We start from the raw sequence: 16,379 nt of genomic DNA, 5'->3' as shown, positions 1-16,379 counted from the left end.
AAAATGAAATACTGAAACCACCACCAGTATTTGCAGCACAAGAATACAGACACTCCTTTAGGGCTGAGCTTCAAGGCAATGAAAATGTTTTGAAAGAAAGAGAGGTACATTTCCTTATGTAAGAAAATCTAACATAGATTTTCAATTTCCCAGCCAAAATGCACTCTGGAAAAATCTGATTTCTTAAATTACCTCATACAGTGGTGCTTTTAAAGGTTATTTCCATGTAAGTTTGTCATGACAAAGCTGTTGTCAGATGCTTCCAAATATCATTTGTGTGAAAAAAATCAAGACATATTTGTTCTTTCCTGTATAAACTGCCCTGTTCTAAGTTCACAGATGCATTTCTTACAGCTCTGAATTCTAACCCCACAATGAGTGAAGTTATAAAAAGATAAATTCTTTATTGTTTCTGATTTTTTTCAACACTGATTGACTCATTTCAGGCAAGCTCCATGAGCTTTACAAGGACACTGTAGAAGTCCTGGATTTCAGGCACGCAGTTTCCTGCATCTCATCATAATTCCCACTTGAACTCACACCTCTCAAGCATGAGATGTCTTCCACTGATCAAATTCCTAAAAAGACTTTTGTGCCAATTCCTGAAGGCCTGGTTGGGTTTTGCTGGGATTTGTACACGTGTCTGTGAGTGGGTTTTGGTGATTTTTGTTTTTAGTTACCTTTGCTTTTCTTGTGCTGAAGAGAGAAAAGTCAGAACTGGAAAGGTAAATAAAGATATATAAAATTGAGTATGGGAACATTGCAACAGTGTGGGGGGCCTTCAAGTCAATTTATTGTGACTGAAGCCAGTCAAAATCTCTCTTGCATATATGAGAATGAACTAAACCATCAGATATTATGATTTTTCTGGCATTCATTGCATGCTAGAAGAGCAATTTCACATTTTAAGGACCCATCTTTAAAGAAGAGGATGTGAACACTGCAGAAAATCACCAGTAAAGCAAAGCCATAACATCTCTCTTCACTACTTTCACTGAAGGGAAAAAACAGATGGATACTGCTAATGCCACAGAACATAAACCAACATTTACAGCTCAAAGAATGCTGTAAAGAAATACATTTTATTCATGGTTGGTGAGGCAGGGTTCTGATCTTTACTAGAAGATCTATTTTTTTTAATGGACTCTTCTGAGGATGATTTTCATATCTATGGATACATTGTATTTGTCTCTTAATAGATTCAGTATTTCAGCAAAGTCATTTCCTACCCTGCAGACATTTTTAAGGACAGCACACTTATTATGTCAAAAGTGATGGGCCTTATGAGGATTTTTACCTCTACATTGCCTTTATCACTGGTCATAAAACTTGCTTTTTCAGCACTATTTCAAAGTCAGATCAAATATTTATTGTACTTATGGGAAATATTTACATAAGCTCTTTAAAACCTGAAATCTGAAATAGTATTAAGACTCATCTGATTCTTTTCTGTAACTCAATGGCCCCTGAGAAACAGTTTAAAATGTGAAAATCAGCCTTGAAGAATCAGCTCCTGTGTTCTACCTTCAGTGCAGTGACCACAGATTTTTCTTTCCTGTGGCTCACAGATTTTAATTGCTGTCAACAAGAGCCACAACCTTTGTAACATCATCAGTGAACCAGCTCCAGAAGCTGATTTTAAAAATATCTTTATTTAATATCTTGATTCCAGCAGCTGTGTGGAATTTCTGTGTGACACAAATCTGTATTTTTTTTCTGCTGACACAATACAGATTATAATAGATGATAATTTTGTTCTGCCAGGCTTCTTAGACTGGTTCCTCGGTGATCACTCTTTCTTTTATTTAAGCTGGAAAAGTGGAAAATCCCAAATCAAGTTGTCTGGGTACTGTGGTGCACTTAAACCTTGTACTCCAAAAACTACATCTTTTCTTCCTGCCTGATCAATTTATAATTACTCCAGAGGAAAAAGAAATCATGCACAGCTAGAGGGAAGTCACAGGTCATCACTGTGCTGAGATGGAAAGCAAGCTTTGTGCATCATAATATGGAATTTTTTTGGAACTTCCACTTTTGGCTCCTGTTTACCTGCTAGACTCAGGCCCTCCACCTAATAAATGTAAGTATATCAAAGAGATCAGAGAATTTTTCAGGATGCTTTGCAAAAAAGAGCAGTAAAATCCACCAAAGAGCTCAAATCCTACAGCAGAAACACTGCATAAACACCCTTAAAATATATTTTATTAGAGAAAAAGAGTGATTACAAATCTTCTTTAAAGACTGAATATGTGATGCTTTCTCAGAATCAGCTGCTGCCTCTCAGAGGGGCTGTGGGAATCCATCCATCACCTGGGCAGCCACAGGAACCACTGCCAGCTGCAGGAACAGCAAACGTGGTGAGCAAAACCTCACTTTAATGTCACTGTCAGCCTGCTAGCACTCCTCCTATTTACAGAGGGATTTTGTCTTTCACAGGTCATCCCAGCATTTTATTTGATACTTTATATTGTTTTATCAAGCCAGGATTTAAGTATCTTCAGTGTCCCTTGAGCTTATAAGAGACTCAAAGTTTCACTGCATCATAAACCATGAGAATGCAGAATTCCCACCCCTTTTCGTGGAGGAGAGGCACTGGTGAGGGAATTGTTGTGGCTGATGTGCCAGGCTGGATTTTTTACTTCCTGCATGCAGATTTTACTGCTACATATCGAATTCTACACATTTATTTTCCATGTGTGTCTTCAATCCAGAGCCTTGAAGCAGGGCCATGCTTTGACTCCCAAGCTCCATTGGACATTGGATACAAACAAGTCCTAATATGGAATTTCCCAAAGAATGTGAAAACCATTTAATGAAAATATTATACATCATGAAATAATTAAGGTTTATGCTCTCATAAGAATTATTTCTGGGCTGCATCCAACCTTAAATATTAATATGTAGGTTATATAATGTGCAGAAATTAATAACACTTTATTGGATGTACATGGTTACCATGGTTTCTGGCCATTTGAATTTTTTAATTTAGTTTATAAAAACCTGCAGCACAACACAAAACATTAATAACATGGATTAAAACTTTTTCCATCTATTTAATATGCAATATACATGAGGACACTTCTAATTCTCAATATGCACTTTATCAAACTCAGTAAATTACTGTGTTCGCATTTTCATTAGTTGTAGTCATGGAGTTGCAGATGCCTCTTAAAATCAGTTTTTGCTTCGTTTTCCATTACTTTTTCAGGAAGCCTTTCTTCTTAGAGACTTCCTCCTCTTTAAAAATTTATGTCATGGAACCTCATGTTGTCAGGAACACTGATTGATTCATCAGTGTCGAGTATCCTGCATTGTTTTACACAGATTTCAAATCCCAACTTCACACCACTGTTGCTCTCATCCTGTACCTTACAGCATAATGCACTGATATTTAATGCACTGATAATTATTTTTTAGCTAAAAAAAAAAAGTCCTTTATTGATACCTAATAAAATAATAAACAAATGCTCTCTCAGGTTGCCAGGATGCTTCCAAAGCTCTGAAACACTTCAAGCTTCTCCCCTTTAACCCATTTGTTGCATCACACTCTCCACTCTTTCCTAAAGGAAGAGCCAGTGTCTGAACTCCAGGAATACTCACCTCTAAAAAACCTTAGAGTTCTGCTACTGGAAATTCTGATTTCTCCTCTCAGAAAAAAACCCAGTTTTTGATGTCCAAATCATCCAAATTGGTCCTGGATGCTGATATCTGGGATTGGCATTCTCATTCCCTCTTTGTGTCCCTGAGGGATCACACACCTTTCAGACCTCTGTCTTTGTTTTCTGCACTGCTTCTCCAGAGATGTTTCACTCAGTGAATGTATTTCAGGGAGGTGGGTAAATGTTCATCTGGATATTTCAAATAAATATAAATTTACATATAGGAATGCTCAAAGAAAGGACCAGAAAGAAATGTGAGGGCCAGAGCTCCTCAGTGATTGTGCTACAGCAGGCATGGATACTTGTGGCTAGGATGAAATTAGAAAGAAATGGCACAAAACTGGCACCATTCTTTAATTCACATAGTTTAATATGTGAATTAAGTAATTCTACACTTCATCATCATTTTGGACCCTTAGGAAAAGAGTGATACATAAGGGGAAGGAAAATATTTTCACCAAAAAACACAACAGCATTTGAGAAATTTTTCCTTTGGTGAAACTTGGTGAAAACAAAGCAAGGCTGCAAGAAGTCATTAGCGTGTCTTCATAGTTCACCCCCTGAGTTCCCACTTTGAGATTTACTTTTACATGTCCAGCAGGTTCAGTGAAACTGGATTAGACCATTCTCACTTGGAGGGAAGTTTCTGGATAATTTTAAACTTTTCAGCTGAAAGCATTTGGAAAGGGAGCCAAGCGTTTGAGTCTTTGATTAAAGCCATCTGGTTTTGCATCAAGCTGATAGATTTCTAGAAGCTAACTATTCCACACTCTGAAATTCATATATTGGTTTTATTTTTGTGTTAAATTTAGCAGAACTCTGATGCTCCAGAAATAGAATCTCCTTCATCAATACGTTTTATTTAATCTTTTTTTGAAAATACAAGATGAAATAAAAAGATCCCTACTGGGATTATGAAGTTAGACTGTGATTAAACGAATCTTGACTTTAGATATATTCCCTTTGCAAAAAAAAAAAAAAGAAAAAGGAAAAAACCCAAAGTGTGAGGCAAAACTGAACTGTGCAAGTCTCTTGCTCTGTACAAAACCTCTGATAAGAAAGGATGGCATCAGTGTTCAGACAGCCCCCTTTCAGCCAGGGACACTTAACCAGCAGAAAACTCGAGGAGCTTTAAATGCACAGAGCAGAAATGACACCACCAAGGCAAGAGCAGCGTGATTTGTAATGCAAATGGAACCCTGCCCCATAGCATGTGTGGGCTGCTTGCACACCCCCATCTCAAACTGGGGTTTGTATAAAGGAATGCAAAGTGCATCCAAAGTTCACCACTGGATCCCAGGAGCTCCTGCAGCTCTAACTTAAGGCCATGGAAATCAAAGAGGTCCCAGAAGCTTTCACAGGAATATTCCTGCAATAATTACTATGTAAAGAAGAAACCTAAAAGGGAGACTGCATGTCTCTACTTCATTCCCAGTTTCTCTTGTTCGAATTCACAGAAAAATAATTTACAGTCATGAGCCAAAAGCTATGTAGAATCATACTTCTCATAATTTATTTTATCATTAATTTATTCAAATTGTTTTTATGATCACCCAGAACTTTATTCTCCATATGTCCTCAGTGAGAACTATTGGAGCTGTCTGGAATGAAGTTTCTCCCACTGGATACTCAAGTATCTTGGATACTTGAGAGGTTTTGGTGGCTTTAATGGCATTACTGACTATGCAGTTAAACAGCTGAAATCTTGCTATTTGCTTTTTCTATAGCAGTATCATATATCTATAGTGTATCATTATATTTACAGAAGAGTAAGAGGATAAAGTGCCTTGATGTACTTTGCATTCTTGCTCAGCAGTGGTTTAAATGAACAATAAGATGTGAAAGAGGACATCCAGGTAATCACCCCTAAAAAAGAAGAAGTTAACATCTCTGAACATCTTTAGTTCACATCCATTTGCTGTGCATCAGTCCTGAGCACTCAGTGTTGGTGAGTAGTTGTGGATCAGAAGTGGAATTAGAAGTTTGTCCAGTGCACATTCTGTTTTCCCTCTGACAGATCACATTTCTATTCCTTTCAGCTCTTCCAGTGATCCTTATCATTGTTCAAAAACCTTTCCTCATCTCCTCCCTATCCCTCTGATGAATTTTCAGTATGTATTCACCTGGCTTGTGCACCCTGATTTTCACCCTATCTGACTCTGAAAACCACTCAGGTTTTTGTTTTATTTCAACCAATTTGGTGACACAGCCCTCATTTCCTCTTTTGCTTCCCTTTTTATGAATCTATCCTTATCTTCAGCTGCCTTAAAGTATCTATTTCCTTGAGGCATTTCATTTATTGCTTGGTTTTCTGATGTCAAGAGAATGGATGGAAAACTGTCAAGAAGAGGTTCTGTTTTTATTGTGCAATAAAAGCTCCAAAAGACCCTTCTCACAAAGCCCAAATTCAACAAAGCAAGAAAATAACCAAATTCCTCAAAAAACATAAGCAACAGCATGTTGCCCAAGGATACAGAGTGAAAACACATCATTAGCAAAAATAACTAAAATTAATGAAGCTAGTAGCTGCTCAGGCTCTTACAAAATTGATCTCCAGAGGTGCAGACAACATAGTCCTCAAATAATGACAAAGAGAAGGGAACAAAAAAGCTCTTTACTTCTCCAAACAGGTATTTTTCAGTTTTAAGAGCAGAGAGAGATCTTTCGGGACAAGACAGTTTCAAGAAATAAGTTCCAATGTTACGGTGACTTGGAAGTGGCTGTGAGTGATGTACTGTGCTTCAAGAGCAGATTTCTTCAGAAGAGAGTGGGAAAAGGCATCAGCTGCAGGTTGTTTCTTGAGTTCCCACTTGCACAAATGCATTTGTGATTGGAATGAAAAGAGGGAAAAGGAGGATCGACATTAATGCATCTTCTGTGACAAAGTGACACTGCAGCAGTGTAAGAGCAAGTCGTTGGCATTACATTCTTGCCATCTCTGGCCACCTAGTGGCATCCTTTTCTCCACTAAATAAAACAAACAAACAATTATTATTTCAAAGAGAAACAAATACCTCAACAACAGTTCATGTACGTTAAATAATGAGCTTGCAAGTACATAATTCTTGTTACCTTATTAATGCCGGGGCACAGAAAATTGGTTTAGAAGCTTCACAGAATCACACAGTCAGGCTGGAAAAGACCTTTGACGTTATTGAGCAACCTCAGTGCTCCTGCACAGGGATGTGTCATCCCAGGTGGCTTTGCCTGGTGTGAGTGACAGCTTGGGGACAGTTGGAGGATGGTGCCTTGTGGTGCAACGTGTGCTGCTGCTGCTGCTATTGAGGGCTGCCACTGTGTTTTGTCACTGAAGAGGTGACACTACAGTGAAAAATGCCCTGCAGCATCCTAGAGATGGGACAGGGAGCCCTTTCCCCAGAGAGGTGTCCCAGGTTGCAGCCTGACAAGCAGCACAAGCATCCCTGGAGCTGGAGTCTCTGGCATCCCGCGGCTCCTTCCCCGTCCCAGCCAGGGATGAACAGCCAAGAGCAGCACCGTGTCCCTGGCCATGGGGGAAGCTCTGGGGGTCCCTCCTCTGTCAAACCCTGGGTTCCTCGCTGCAAGCCACAATGCTGCTGGGACAGCCCGGCAGGGCCACAGAGATACGAGGGGTCTGGAGCATCTCTCTGAGGAGAGACTGAGAGCGGATCTCACCAACGCATATAAATATCTCTAAGGGGTGTCAGAGGATGGCCCCAGACTCTTCAGTGGTAGCGACAGGATAAGGAGCAACAGCCACAAACTGAGATACAAGAAGTTCCACCTCAGCATGAGGAAGAACTTGAAAGTGAACACTGAAAGTGGAAAAGCGCTGGAACAGCTGAACAGGGAGGGCGGGAGTGTTTCTGGAGACATCCCAACCCCACCTGGACGCGATCCTGCGCCACCTGCCGCAGGTGGTTCCTGCCAAGCCGAACCCTTCTGAGATCCGCGTGTGCCCCTGACGCAGCACAGGCGGGCCGGGCCGGGGCAGAGCAGGGCGGCGGAACCGCCGTTCCCGGGCCGCGGGGCCCCGGCGGAGCGGGGAGCGGCGGCGGCGCCGAGGCGGCGCTTCCTGCGGGGCGGTGCCGGCAGGGCCGCGGGCTCGGCACCGGTGGCCGGGGCTGGGGCGGCCCCGCTGGGCTCCGCTCCGGGCTCCCCCCGGCCTCGCCATGCAGCGCTTCACCGTCAACATCAAGCTGCCGGCGCGGACCCTGACGGGCGCCCTGAGCGCGCCCAACCGGGGCGCGGCGGATTGGTGAGGGCCGGCGTGAGGGCCGGGCCGCGGGCGGGCGGGGGTCTCGGGTCCCCCCTGTGGCTCTTTGGCCGCGGCCACGGGTCGGGCTTGGCTCTGCCCCGGCCCTGCCTCCCCTTGCGAGCGGGTGTCCGTAGAGCCCCCGAGCAGCGCCGGGGGTCGGGGCTGGGATAGCGATGGATCCGTCCCCTGGAGAGGCCGGCGCAGCGCGGGCAGAGAGCCCGGGGACAAAGCCGTGCCCACGGACGAGCGAGGCCCGGCCCCTCCCGGCAGTGACATGTGGGTGCCACTGAAGCAGAGTAGGTTGAGATTACATATCAGGAAGCAATCGTTCCCTGTGAGGGTGGCGAGGCCCTGGCACAGGTTCACAGAGGAGCTGTGGCTGCCCCTGGATCCCTGGAAGTGCCCAAGGCCAGGTTGGACGGGGCTTGGAGCTGCTTGGGATAATGGAAGATGTCATTGCCCAAGGCAGAGGATGGAATGGGATAATCCTTAAGGTCCCTTCCATCCTAAACTATTCTATGATTCTGTATTTAACTTCTCCTGAAGTCAGACAGTCCTCAGCAGATCTTCACTGTCACTGTAATAATTGTTTACATTCTCCTTTTTTGTCTATAAATAAGTAAATAAATAAACAAAAAGATAAGCAATTAATTGTATCATTGCAAGTATATTTCTTACCTGTGTTCTTACATCTAAAATTTGGGAACACTCTTAATGAATTCCTGTCTGATGTTTTAAACTTACAGAAGAAGATTCTGAGAGGGACACAAAGAGATGCTTTGTGGTGGCTTAGGGTTCCAGCAGACAGTGCAATATTATTTTATAATGGTTTTAAGTTATTAAATAGTATTTACCATCTGATAAACATCAAATACGGTGTCTAGTAGCATGCATTCAACTTACCAAAACCCCCATCATTCCTGATGTGAAGGGCTTTTGTTCTGATGTACTTCTTGATGATGCTCTGTGCTCTTCCAGGGGCTGGCAAGGTTTGATTGCCTATGGATGCCATTCCCTCGTGCTTGTAGTGGATGCCAACTCTGCTCAGACCTTGCAGGTTTTGGAAAGACACAAAGCCAGTGTTGTCAAGGTGAGATGTACCTGGTTTATTGTATATTACTTGGTTCTGGGGTTTATATTATCCTTCTAAATCACTGTAAATATCTGACATGATATCTGAAATATCATCTAAATCACTGTAAACAGCTTGGTGTGATGTATCATATGATTTTCACATGAAATCTGATGTAAAATACATGTGTTTTATGTGATCTTTTGCAGTTAAGTCACATCATGCATGCTGAAGTTTGTGTTAGGGTTGATGGTGTATCTTGCTAAAAAATATAGAATATAAAAAAATATCTGGAAACATTTGTTAGCGTTACAGAACATAGATATGTTTCTAGGAAGGCTATTAACAGAAGATGATTTCAAATGGACATTACATAATACCAGATGGATCTCTTTGCTGCTGCATTTTCTGATCTCCCTGTTGTGGAAGTGCACCATTTGTCTAGAAAGTTACTTTTAACCTTTTTCTTCTTTTCTTACTTAGAAAAGGAACAATTGCAGACAGACAAAATGGAGCATTTATGGCTAAAATTTTAGTTTAAGTGTAGGGTACCTGTACTTTCTTTGGAAGTCCTTGATTTGAAATTGCAGAGTTTGGCTTTGGGTAGATGGTAGAACAGGATGTATTTCTTTGATTTATCATTTCTTTGATTGTGGGCAGTGACAGATTCACTTAGGGTTCAGAGGATTGTTTGGCTGGCAGATGTGTTTCATGGCCCTTGGCACAAGTGCTGTATGTAGTAGAAGACAATCAATAATTTATGAAGAATAATAGGGTCTTAGGTAGTAAGGTTTTGGTGTTTTGTAGTAGAAGAAGAAGGTTCAATGTGCCTTCTGCGTTAACATTTTTACTTAGCTTAGGTAAAAATTGTAGCCATTTTGATCCATGCAGTGATAGCATTTTAATGTGTTTTGGATACATTCACTAGCTTTGAGAAGTTACATAATTTCAACAGGAAACCAAGTGCTAAAGTCCAATAATTTATAAGGTAATTTTTTCGAAGCCGCTACCTGAAGCTTTGTGCACAAAAGCAGACTGGAAGAAAATGGCTAATTTATGAGGTGGAAGAATAAAAAAAAAAAATCCCTTGTACATTAAGAAATAGGCATTATATGAGAAATTATTCTAAGGCCATGGTCATTGCAGATACCTTTACATCTCTAAGAAATTTTCTTCAATTCCTAGATCAGTTTTTTTAAACAGTTTGTAAATGCTAAGAGCATAAATAAGCTGGAGTGGCTGTGTAAGTCTGACTTAAACTCCTTGGAGTAGAGGCTCACACCAGCAAACTCAGTCCACTGGGGATCTCCCCAAAAAATGTGCTTCAGTTCAGAAAAATTCCAAAACACACCACATCTGTTATGAAGAAAACAAAGAAGAAAGCAATTGTTTCATAATCTTTTTACAGTCCATTTTGCTATTTTGCTTTTAAAACATCCTCTCCTTTGGCTGGAGTTGTAGCTGTGTCTGGAATAGGTAAAAGCTTCCCTGAAAATGGATCCATGTTAGTTGTCCATCTGTCCAGAAGGTCTTTGTGGGGGACTGATGACTTTGTGCATTATATCTGATTTTACCTGTACAAAGATTATTGAAATCGTGCTTTTTCAGAAGAAAATCTAATTACAAGAGAAGCTTTTTGATCCGTCACAAGAATGAGAGGATTGACATGACATTTGTATTCTTTTTGATGCATTAATAAACAGTGAAAATGAGGCTTTATAAATGAGGTGGTATGGATTGTGAAAATTAAAAAAGTCACCTCTGGTTCCTGTTTCTGACTGATGCTGCTGTATTTTGAAGTCAAGTAGACAGTGAGTAATACTGCTAGAAAATAATTTCTCTTAGCAGAAGGTCAGGTCCTGTGTGGGGACTTGTTGGATCAGTGTGACTGCAGAGAGGAAAGAGGCTCATGGTGTGGGAGCACCACATGGGCTCTGGGTAGGGCTGATCATGTAAAGATATCCTTTTTTGTTGTTTTGAACTTGGTGACAACTCCTCCCTTGAGAAAGGATGTTTTCCAGACTTGGAATTTGCTTTGGGGTATTAAACATTTAACTGAGAAATAAATAGCTTTGTAGGTTTTTGCAGTTACAGTTACACAGCGACCTGCAGATATCCTCAGGGGCAGTTCTTTCTTGAACAGCAGGGAAGCAGGAATTGCAAAAATGAAATTTTAGGTAGAGGAGAGTCTCTCAAGAATTCTTTGTGATTCTGATAGAAACATGCTTTGAGTTTATAGCTAGAGCTAGAGATTGTGCTGTGCCTGTGTCACATTTGTTTAATTTATTCAGCTGGTTTGTGAAGCACATCCTGCTCACGCCTCTGAGAGGGGCAGCACAGAGGTGCCAGCAGGGCTCTGAACGCTGCAGTAAATCTGGATCATGGTGAAAAGAAAGTGGTGACTAATGATAGTCCTGTCTCAGTTTTCAAATGTCACATTTTCTGTACCTGCAGAAAGTCCTGTGTTTGCCTCACCCTTTCTTTGACAGTCAGTGACAGCACACAGGATGGAATTTTTGTAGCAGGTGACTTCCCATTATCTTAGCAATAATGTTTCTTCATTCTGCCAGTGTCTGCAGTCTCTCCTGGGGCAGAAGTTCACCTTAAAAGCAGATAGCAAAAAACAGCTCCATGTGGGATAGATAAGGAAGAAGTCAGTGTTATCCATCCCCTTGTAATCTGGGAGGAGTTGTAGACAGAGTGTTTTCAGATCTCAAGACACAGATTTCTCATAAGTATTGCCAATTTACAAGCCTGTGCAGTTTGAAATCCCAAACTGCAAGTGGTACCTGGAAATCAGAGGTGGTAATGTGCTGAAAATGACCAAAAAGGTAGCAAATGTCAACAGTAACTTGTTTCTGTTTTGTTATGAGACAACACATAAATTACAGACTAATTTTACTTCCTCACCTATACCACAATATATTTGTCAGATTAGGAAAATTACATGTTTTAGGATATGTATAAAAATGGAACGATAATTCAGCTTTCATTTGATTTGAAGTCAGTAAGTTTAGGTTTGTGGGTGCCCACAGAACCTTAAACATTGCCATTTGGTTTCCTCTAAATATTTGAGTAAATTCTCTATATACACAATGTATATTGTTGTAGTTACCTTCAGGAGCAAGGGTGGTTGATTTATGTAATTTGAGAATATCAGCCATGCAGTCATGCAGCACAGTGCTGACCTACCTTAAATTTACACAAGTGATGCTGGCTTAAAGGTATGTTACAGGTGCTCTTGGCATTAACTATGACCATGCTTTTTTACTGAGCTCATTATCTGAAAATATGAGCTATGGTGTCTGTGCCATATATTTATCTTCTTTAACTGATTCCCACGTGTATTTTCAGGTTAAATGGGCTAAGGAAAATTACCACCACAATATTGGCTCTCCATATTCCTTACGTTTGGCCTCTGCTGATGCCACAGGGAAAATCATTGTGTGGGATGTGGCAACGGGAACAGCTCGCTGTGAAATACAGGAGCATTCAAAGCCCATCCAAGGTAATGACAGTGCCTGGTGTTTATATGGGAGTTATTTTATGGAGCATTGTGTACAAATCCATCACCTGCCTTTTATAAACTGTGCTCAGTTCTGACAGGGAATTTTCCTGCTGGGATTACCAGCCCTCTGTATGTTTGCTTGTTTGTTTTATGAGTAAATGTAAGATTTACTGTCCCCCAGAGGAATGCTGTGAGATTTAATTCATTATGGTGATGTTTTCCAAGATCTTGTGACAGGAAGGTAGAATCTATTTTTATGAATGTTATTGATTGACATCATAACGTTTACTATGTCAAGAACATCTTCCTGCTCCTCAGCTGGAGTTGGGTTTTTTTGGGGCATTTCAGTGATTTGAAAAACTTGTGATGATGCTTATGTTATACCTGGTGGGCTTTTAAAATCTATTATATAAAAGTCCTCTTATGAAATTAGGTTGTTTTGTTTTTGTTATTACTCTGTTTTATAAATCCCATTAAAGAAAATGCAACATTTTAAATGATACTGGGCCACTGAAAATTTGTTAATTGACTACAGTTGGTTTTAGTTTTACTACTTTTTGTTTGTGTGTGCATTATAAATTGGGTTTTATTTACTCCTGACACCAATTCACTGAAGGTTTAAAGAGGTCCTTACCATGCCATTTGAAGATCTTTTATTTTCTGTGAAACCAGGAAAAGCTCTTACCAGCTCTGAAAGGGCTGATTATTATACTCAGTCTCATTTTACCCTTGAGCTTGAAACTGATGAAAAGATTTAGTGGAGAAGAGTGAAGATTAGAGTGGAGAAGACATTTGTGTCCAGGCCCAAACTGATACCATCCCAATATTAATTTTGTTCCCTATTTCTTTTGACAGACATGCAGTGGCTGTGGAATCAAGATGCTTCCAGAGATTTACTGCTTGCAGTTCACCCACCAAATTACATTGTACTGTGGAATGCAGACACAGGCACCAAACTTTGGAAGAAAAGTTATGCTGAAAATATCCTGTCTTTTTCATTTGACCCCTTTGATCCCTCACATCTAGCTTGTAAGTTTATATGTAAGCTAAAATCCAGAGGGGCCTGGATATGTGTGACCAGGAAAATTGTTAAACTGGAATATAAATGTTGAAATTGAAAGTAAAGGATTGGAGAGAATAATGTCAGAAATGCCAATAAGAAGTCAGGAAGCAAAGACAGGGAGCCTTTGGTCAGTGTGGAATCTTGTTTCACAAGTTGCTGTTGTGTGGGGAGGGGAAAGCAGGTATGAGTGGAGAAGTTAGAGATTTAAAAATCTGAAAAGAAATACCTGAGACTTTACAAGAGGAACTGTGAAGTGTGTAGAGGGAGCTGGAGAAAGCCAAGGATAGAGAGCCCTGTGAAATATAAAAGGTTATAAAGAGATGAGTGCTGAGGGAGAAGCCATTGAGATAAGTAGACCAAGAATAAAAGTTATTTTCAATAGAAAAGATTTCAGAGGACACAGTGTGAGATCAGTACCAGAAGTGATTCAGATGTCAAGGGGGATGTAGTGCAGATTTATTAATTTTAGCAGAAAGAAACTGAGAGAAATAGGAGAGTCACCATTTTAATCTTGAATTTAGCTTCATCACTCCTGCTCTGTAATGAGAAAGTACAGTTGCCAGTCTTTGTAGTTGGGGCATTTTTTTTATCTGCCATATCATTCAACCTTCTATAAACACTGCAGCTGTACAGCTGAGCTTTTTGCTGCAACATAAATAATGTGAATTAATGATTATTTGGGCAATGCTCTGCATGAGAACAAAAAATGGTGATACAGTCAGTGTGTATTCTGTCTTCAATTTGCATTGTGAATCTTAAAGAAAAACAGTTGGTGAGAGAGAATAACTCAGCTTCTGCCTGTAATACAGTAGCTTTTAATATAAACTTAATTTTGAAAAGTTGAGTTTTTTGGATATTAATTGATTTTAATGGACCATCTGCTGCTCTTTCAGTTAGAAAGTGCTGGCAGTCTAGAATTTTGAGTTTTCTATCTGATACAGTATTACCAAAGTTATTAGCATTTCTCCTCACCAAAATGTCATTAAAATGGAATGCCACAATCAAATTGCAGACTGAACTGTGCTATTTTTCTTTCTTGGTCCAGTGCTCACCAGTGAAGGAATAGTGTTCATCTCTGACTTCTCCCCTTCCAAAGCTCCTGCCAGCTCAGGGAAGAAAGTTTACATCTCCAGTCCCCATTCCAGTCCTTCTCACAACAAACTGGCTGCTGCTACAGGGGCCAAAAAGGCCCTTGATAAAGTAAAAATCCTAATCAGTAATGAAAAACCAAGGTAAGTTACAAATATTTCTTCTCAGATAATGCTTTTTATACCCGATTCCATCAATGTACTTAAGTTAAAGCCTGTAAGGTAATACACACAGTAGTATAAGAACTGAAGTAAGCAGTGTGTCTGAGGGTAATTTCCCATGAATGCCAGTAAATGTCAGGGCAGTCAGCGCTGTTCCTAAGTGAATTGCTTTGGATTTGAGATGTGCAAGAGTTACACTTGTTCCATTTGAATGAAGTACAATTTTTAAAATTGCTCTATAATCTTATTTAGACAAAAGTCAACAGAATGTGTTTTTGGAAGTCAGTGATGCTTTGCACTGCTCTGACAGGTAAATGGAAATCTGCAGTTGCCTTGTGATCAAAATAGAGGTTACTTGAAAAAATGCAGTTGCAGGAAAAATGAAACTGTTAATTTTATTTTGAACTTGATCTCTTCATTGACACAACCTGATAAAAGTTCATGTCTGATTTTACAGTGCTGAATCTGTAACACTCAACGACTGTCTTCAGTTGTCATATTTGCCTTCCAAAAGAAACTACATGCTCTTACTGTATCCCAGGGAAATTCTGATTCTTGACTTGGAAGTGAATCAGACAGTGGGTGTGATTGCCATTGAAAGGACAGGAGTGCCTTTCATACAGGTGAGGAAGATTTGATTGTGTTTGATCGCTGTAACAGCAAACAATTCAATCAAAACCTTTCAATTATTTTTTCCAGTTAATTGACTTCCTTGGTCACAAATCTTGTAGCTGAAGAAATCCATGGAAGTGTTGCCTTAATGGTAACATTTTTAATGATTTGCTTAAACATCAGGGATTGTAGGCTCCATTGCAAGTGTCCTTTTCAAAGGGTAAGATTTTGAATGTGCAATCTAACAGGCATCTCTTTGCCCAGGTAATCCCTTGTTTTCAGAGGGATGGGTTATTTTGCCTACACGAAAATGGTTGTATCACGTTAAGGGTTCGCAGATCCAACTGCAGCATCACTGCAACTCCAAATGAGGAGCCAGGTGAGTTTTACATCAGAAATGTCCAGAAATTAACTTTGATGCATTTTAATTAATAGTTAAACACCAGTAATGACCATCATGCCTCATAAGAGATGGTGAATCTAGTGCCCTTCTAGTGTTTTGTCCCTTATATGTTGAATTTAAATTTAAATTTATGCTGTGTTTTCCCAAAACAAATTCCCAAAACAAATTCAAAACTGAAAAGTTTTCGAATTACCTAATAGTAAGTGTGAAATAGGTTATATTAATACCCTGAATATCCTTTTATTGCTAAATAATACTTAAATTAGTAAGTGGCTTAAAAGTCACATATACAATAATGTTTTAAATAAAATATTAGTGTGTTCTTTTTATCTTTAAGAAAAAACACATTTTTTTAGGCAAACACAAGATTTTGGAAGTAACTTGGTCAATTGGAAAAATTTATTTTAGACCTAAGATATGGCCTTAAATTTAGTTTCAAATCCAAATTATTAAACTTTTTTCTCTTGAAATATTGTTAAGAATGGTCTTTTAAATCTAATGGTGGAGACTGGAAAAAAGGGACAGTTAGTTTTGTTTGTTCATTTTGGTTTGGGCAGTTGGCTAAAAATTGGCTA

The 16,379-nt window shown here is 39.8% G+C and overlaps 1 protein-coding gene and 1 long non-coding RNA gene across 11 annotated transcripts in view; one reads left to right on the top strand and one right to left on the bottom strand.

Moving 5' to 3' along the window:
- Positions 1-4,977: 4,977 nt before the first annotated feature.
- LOC147651837 (uncharacterized) lies at positions 4,978-7,717 on the bottom strand. The gene is made up of 2 exons (XR_015290230.1): positions 6,732-7,717; positions 4,978-6,626 (listed from the first exon to the last, which is right to left on the bottom strand). It is a non-coding gene; the product is annotated as an uncharacterized LOC147651837 (long non-coding RNA).
- WDR11 (WD repeat domain 11) overlaps positions 7,645-16,379 on the top strand; it is a 34,770-nt gene continuing 26,035 nt past the window's right edge. For 3 of the 10 annotated variants that reach the window (XM_086901207.1, XM_086901206.1, XM_086901205.1), the window contains exons 1-7: positions 7,646-7,896; positions 8,875-8,986; positions 12,323-12,476; positions 13,332-13,505; positions 14,585-14,771; positions 15,247-15,412; positions 15,666-15,780. In XM_086901207.1, the coding sequence (XP_086757333.1) occupies positions 7,811-7,896; positions 8,875-8,986; positions 12,323-12,476; positions 13,332-13,505; positions 14,585-14,771; positions 15,247-15,412; positions 15,666-15,780 (994 nt within the window). In that variant the 5' untranslated portion in view covers positions 7,646-7,810. Of the gene's footprint in view, positions 8,193-8,874; positions 8,987-12,322; positions 12,477-13,331; positions 13,506-14,584; positions 14,772-15,246; positions 15,413-15,665; positions 15,781-16,379 lie in introns of all 10 variants that reach the window. The other 7 variants (XM_086901209.1, XM_086901208.1, XM_086901213.1 and 4 more) reach the window with 5 other exon arrangements.

Source organism: Cyanistes caeruleus, chromosome 8 (assembly GCF_971803275.1).
Source record: "Cyanistes caeruleus chromosome 8, bCyaCae1.hap1.1, whole genome shotgun sequence".
In the NCBI taxonomy this organism is placed as follows: Eukaryota; Metazoa; Chordata; class Aves; order Passeriformes; family Paridae; genus Cyanistes; species Cyanistes caeruleus.
The sequence above is the reverse complement of the archived record's forward strand: the minus strand, read 5'-3'. Positions and strand labels throughout refer to the sequence as shown.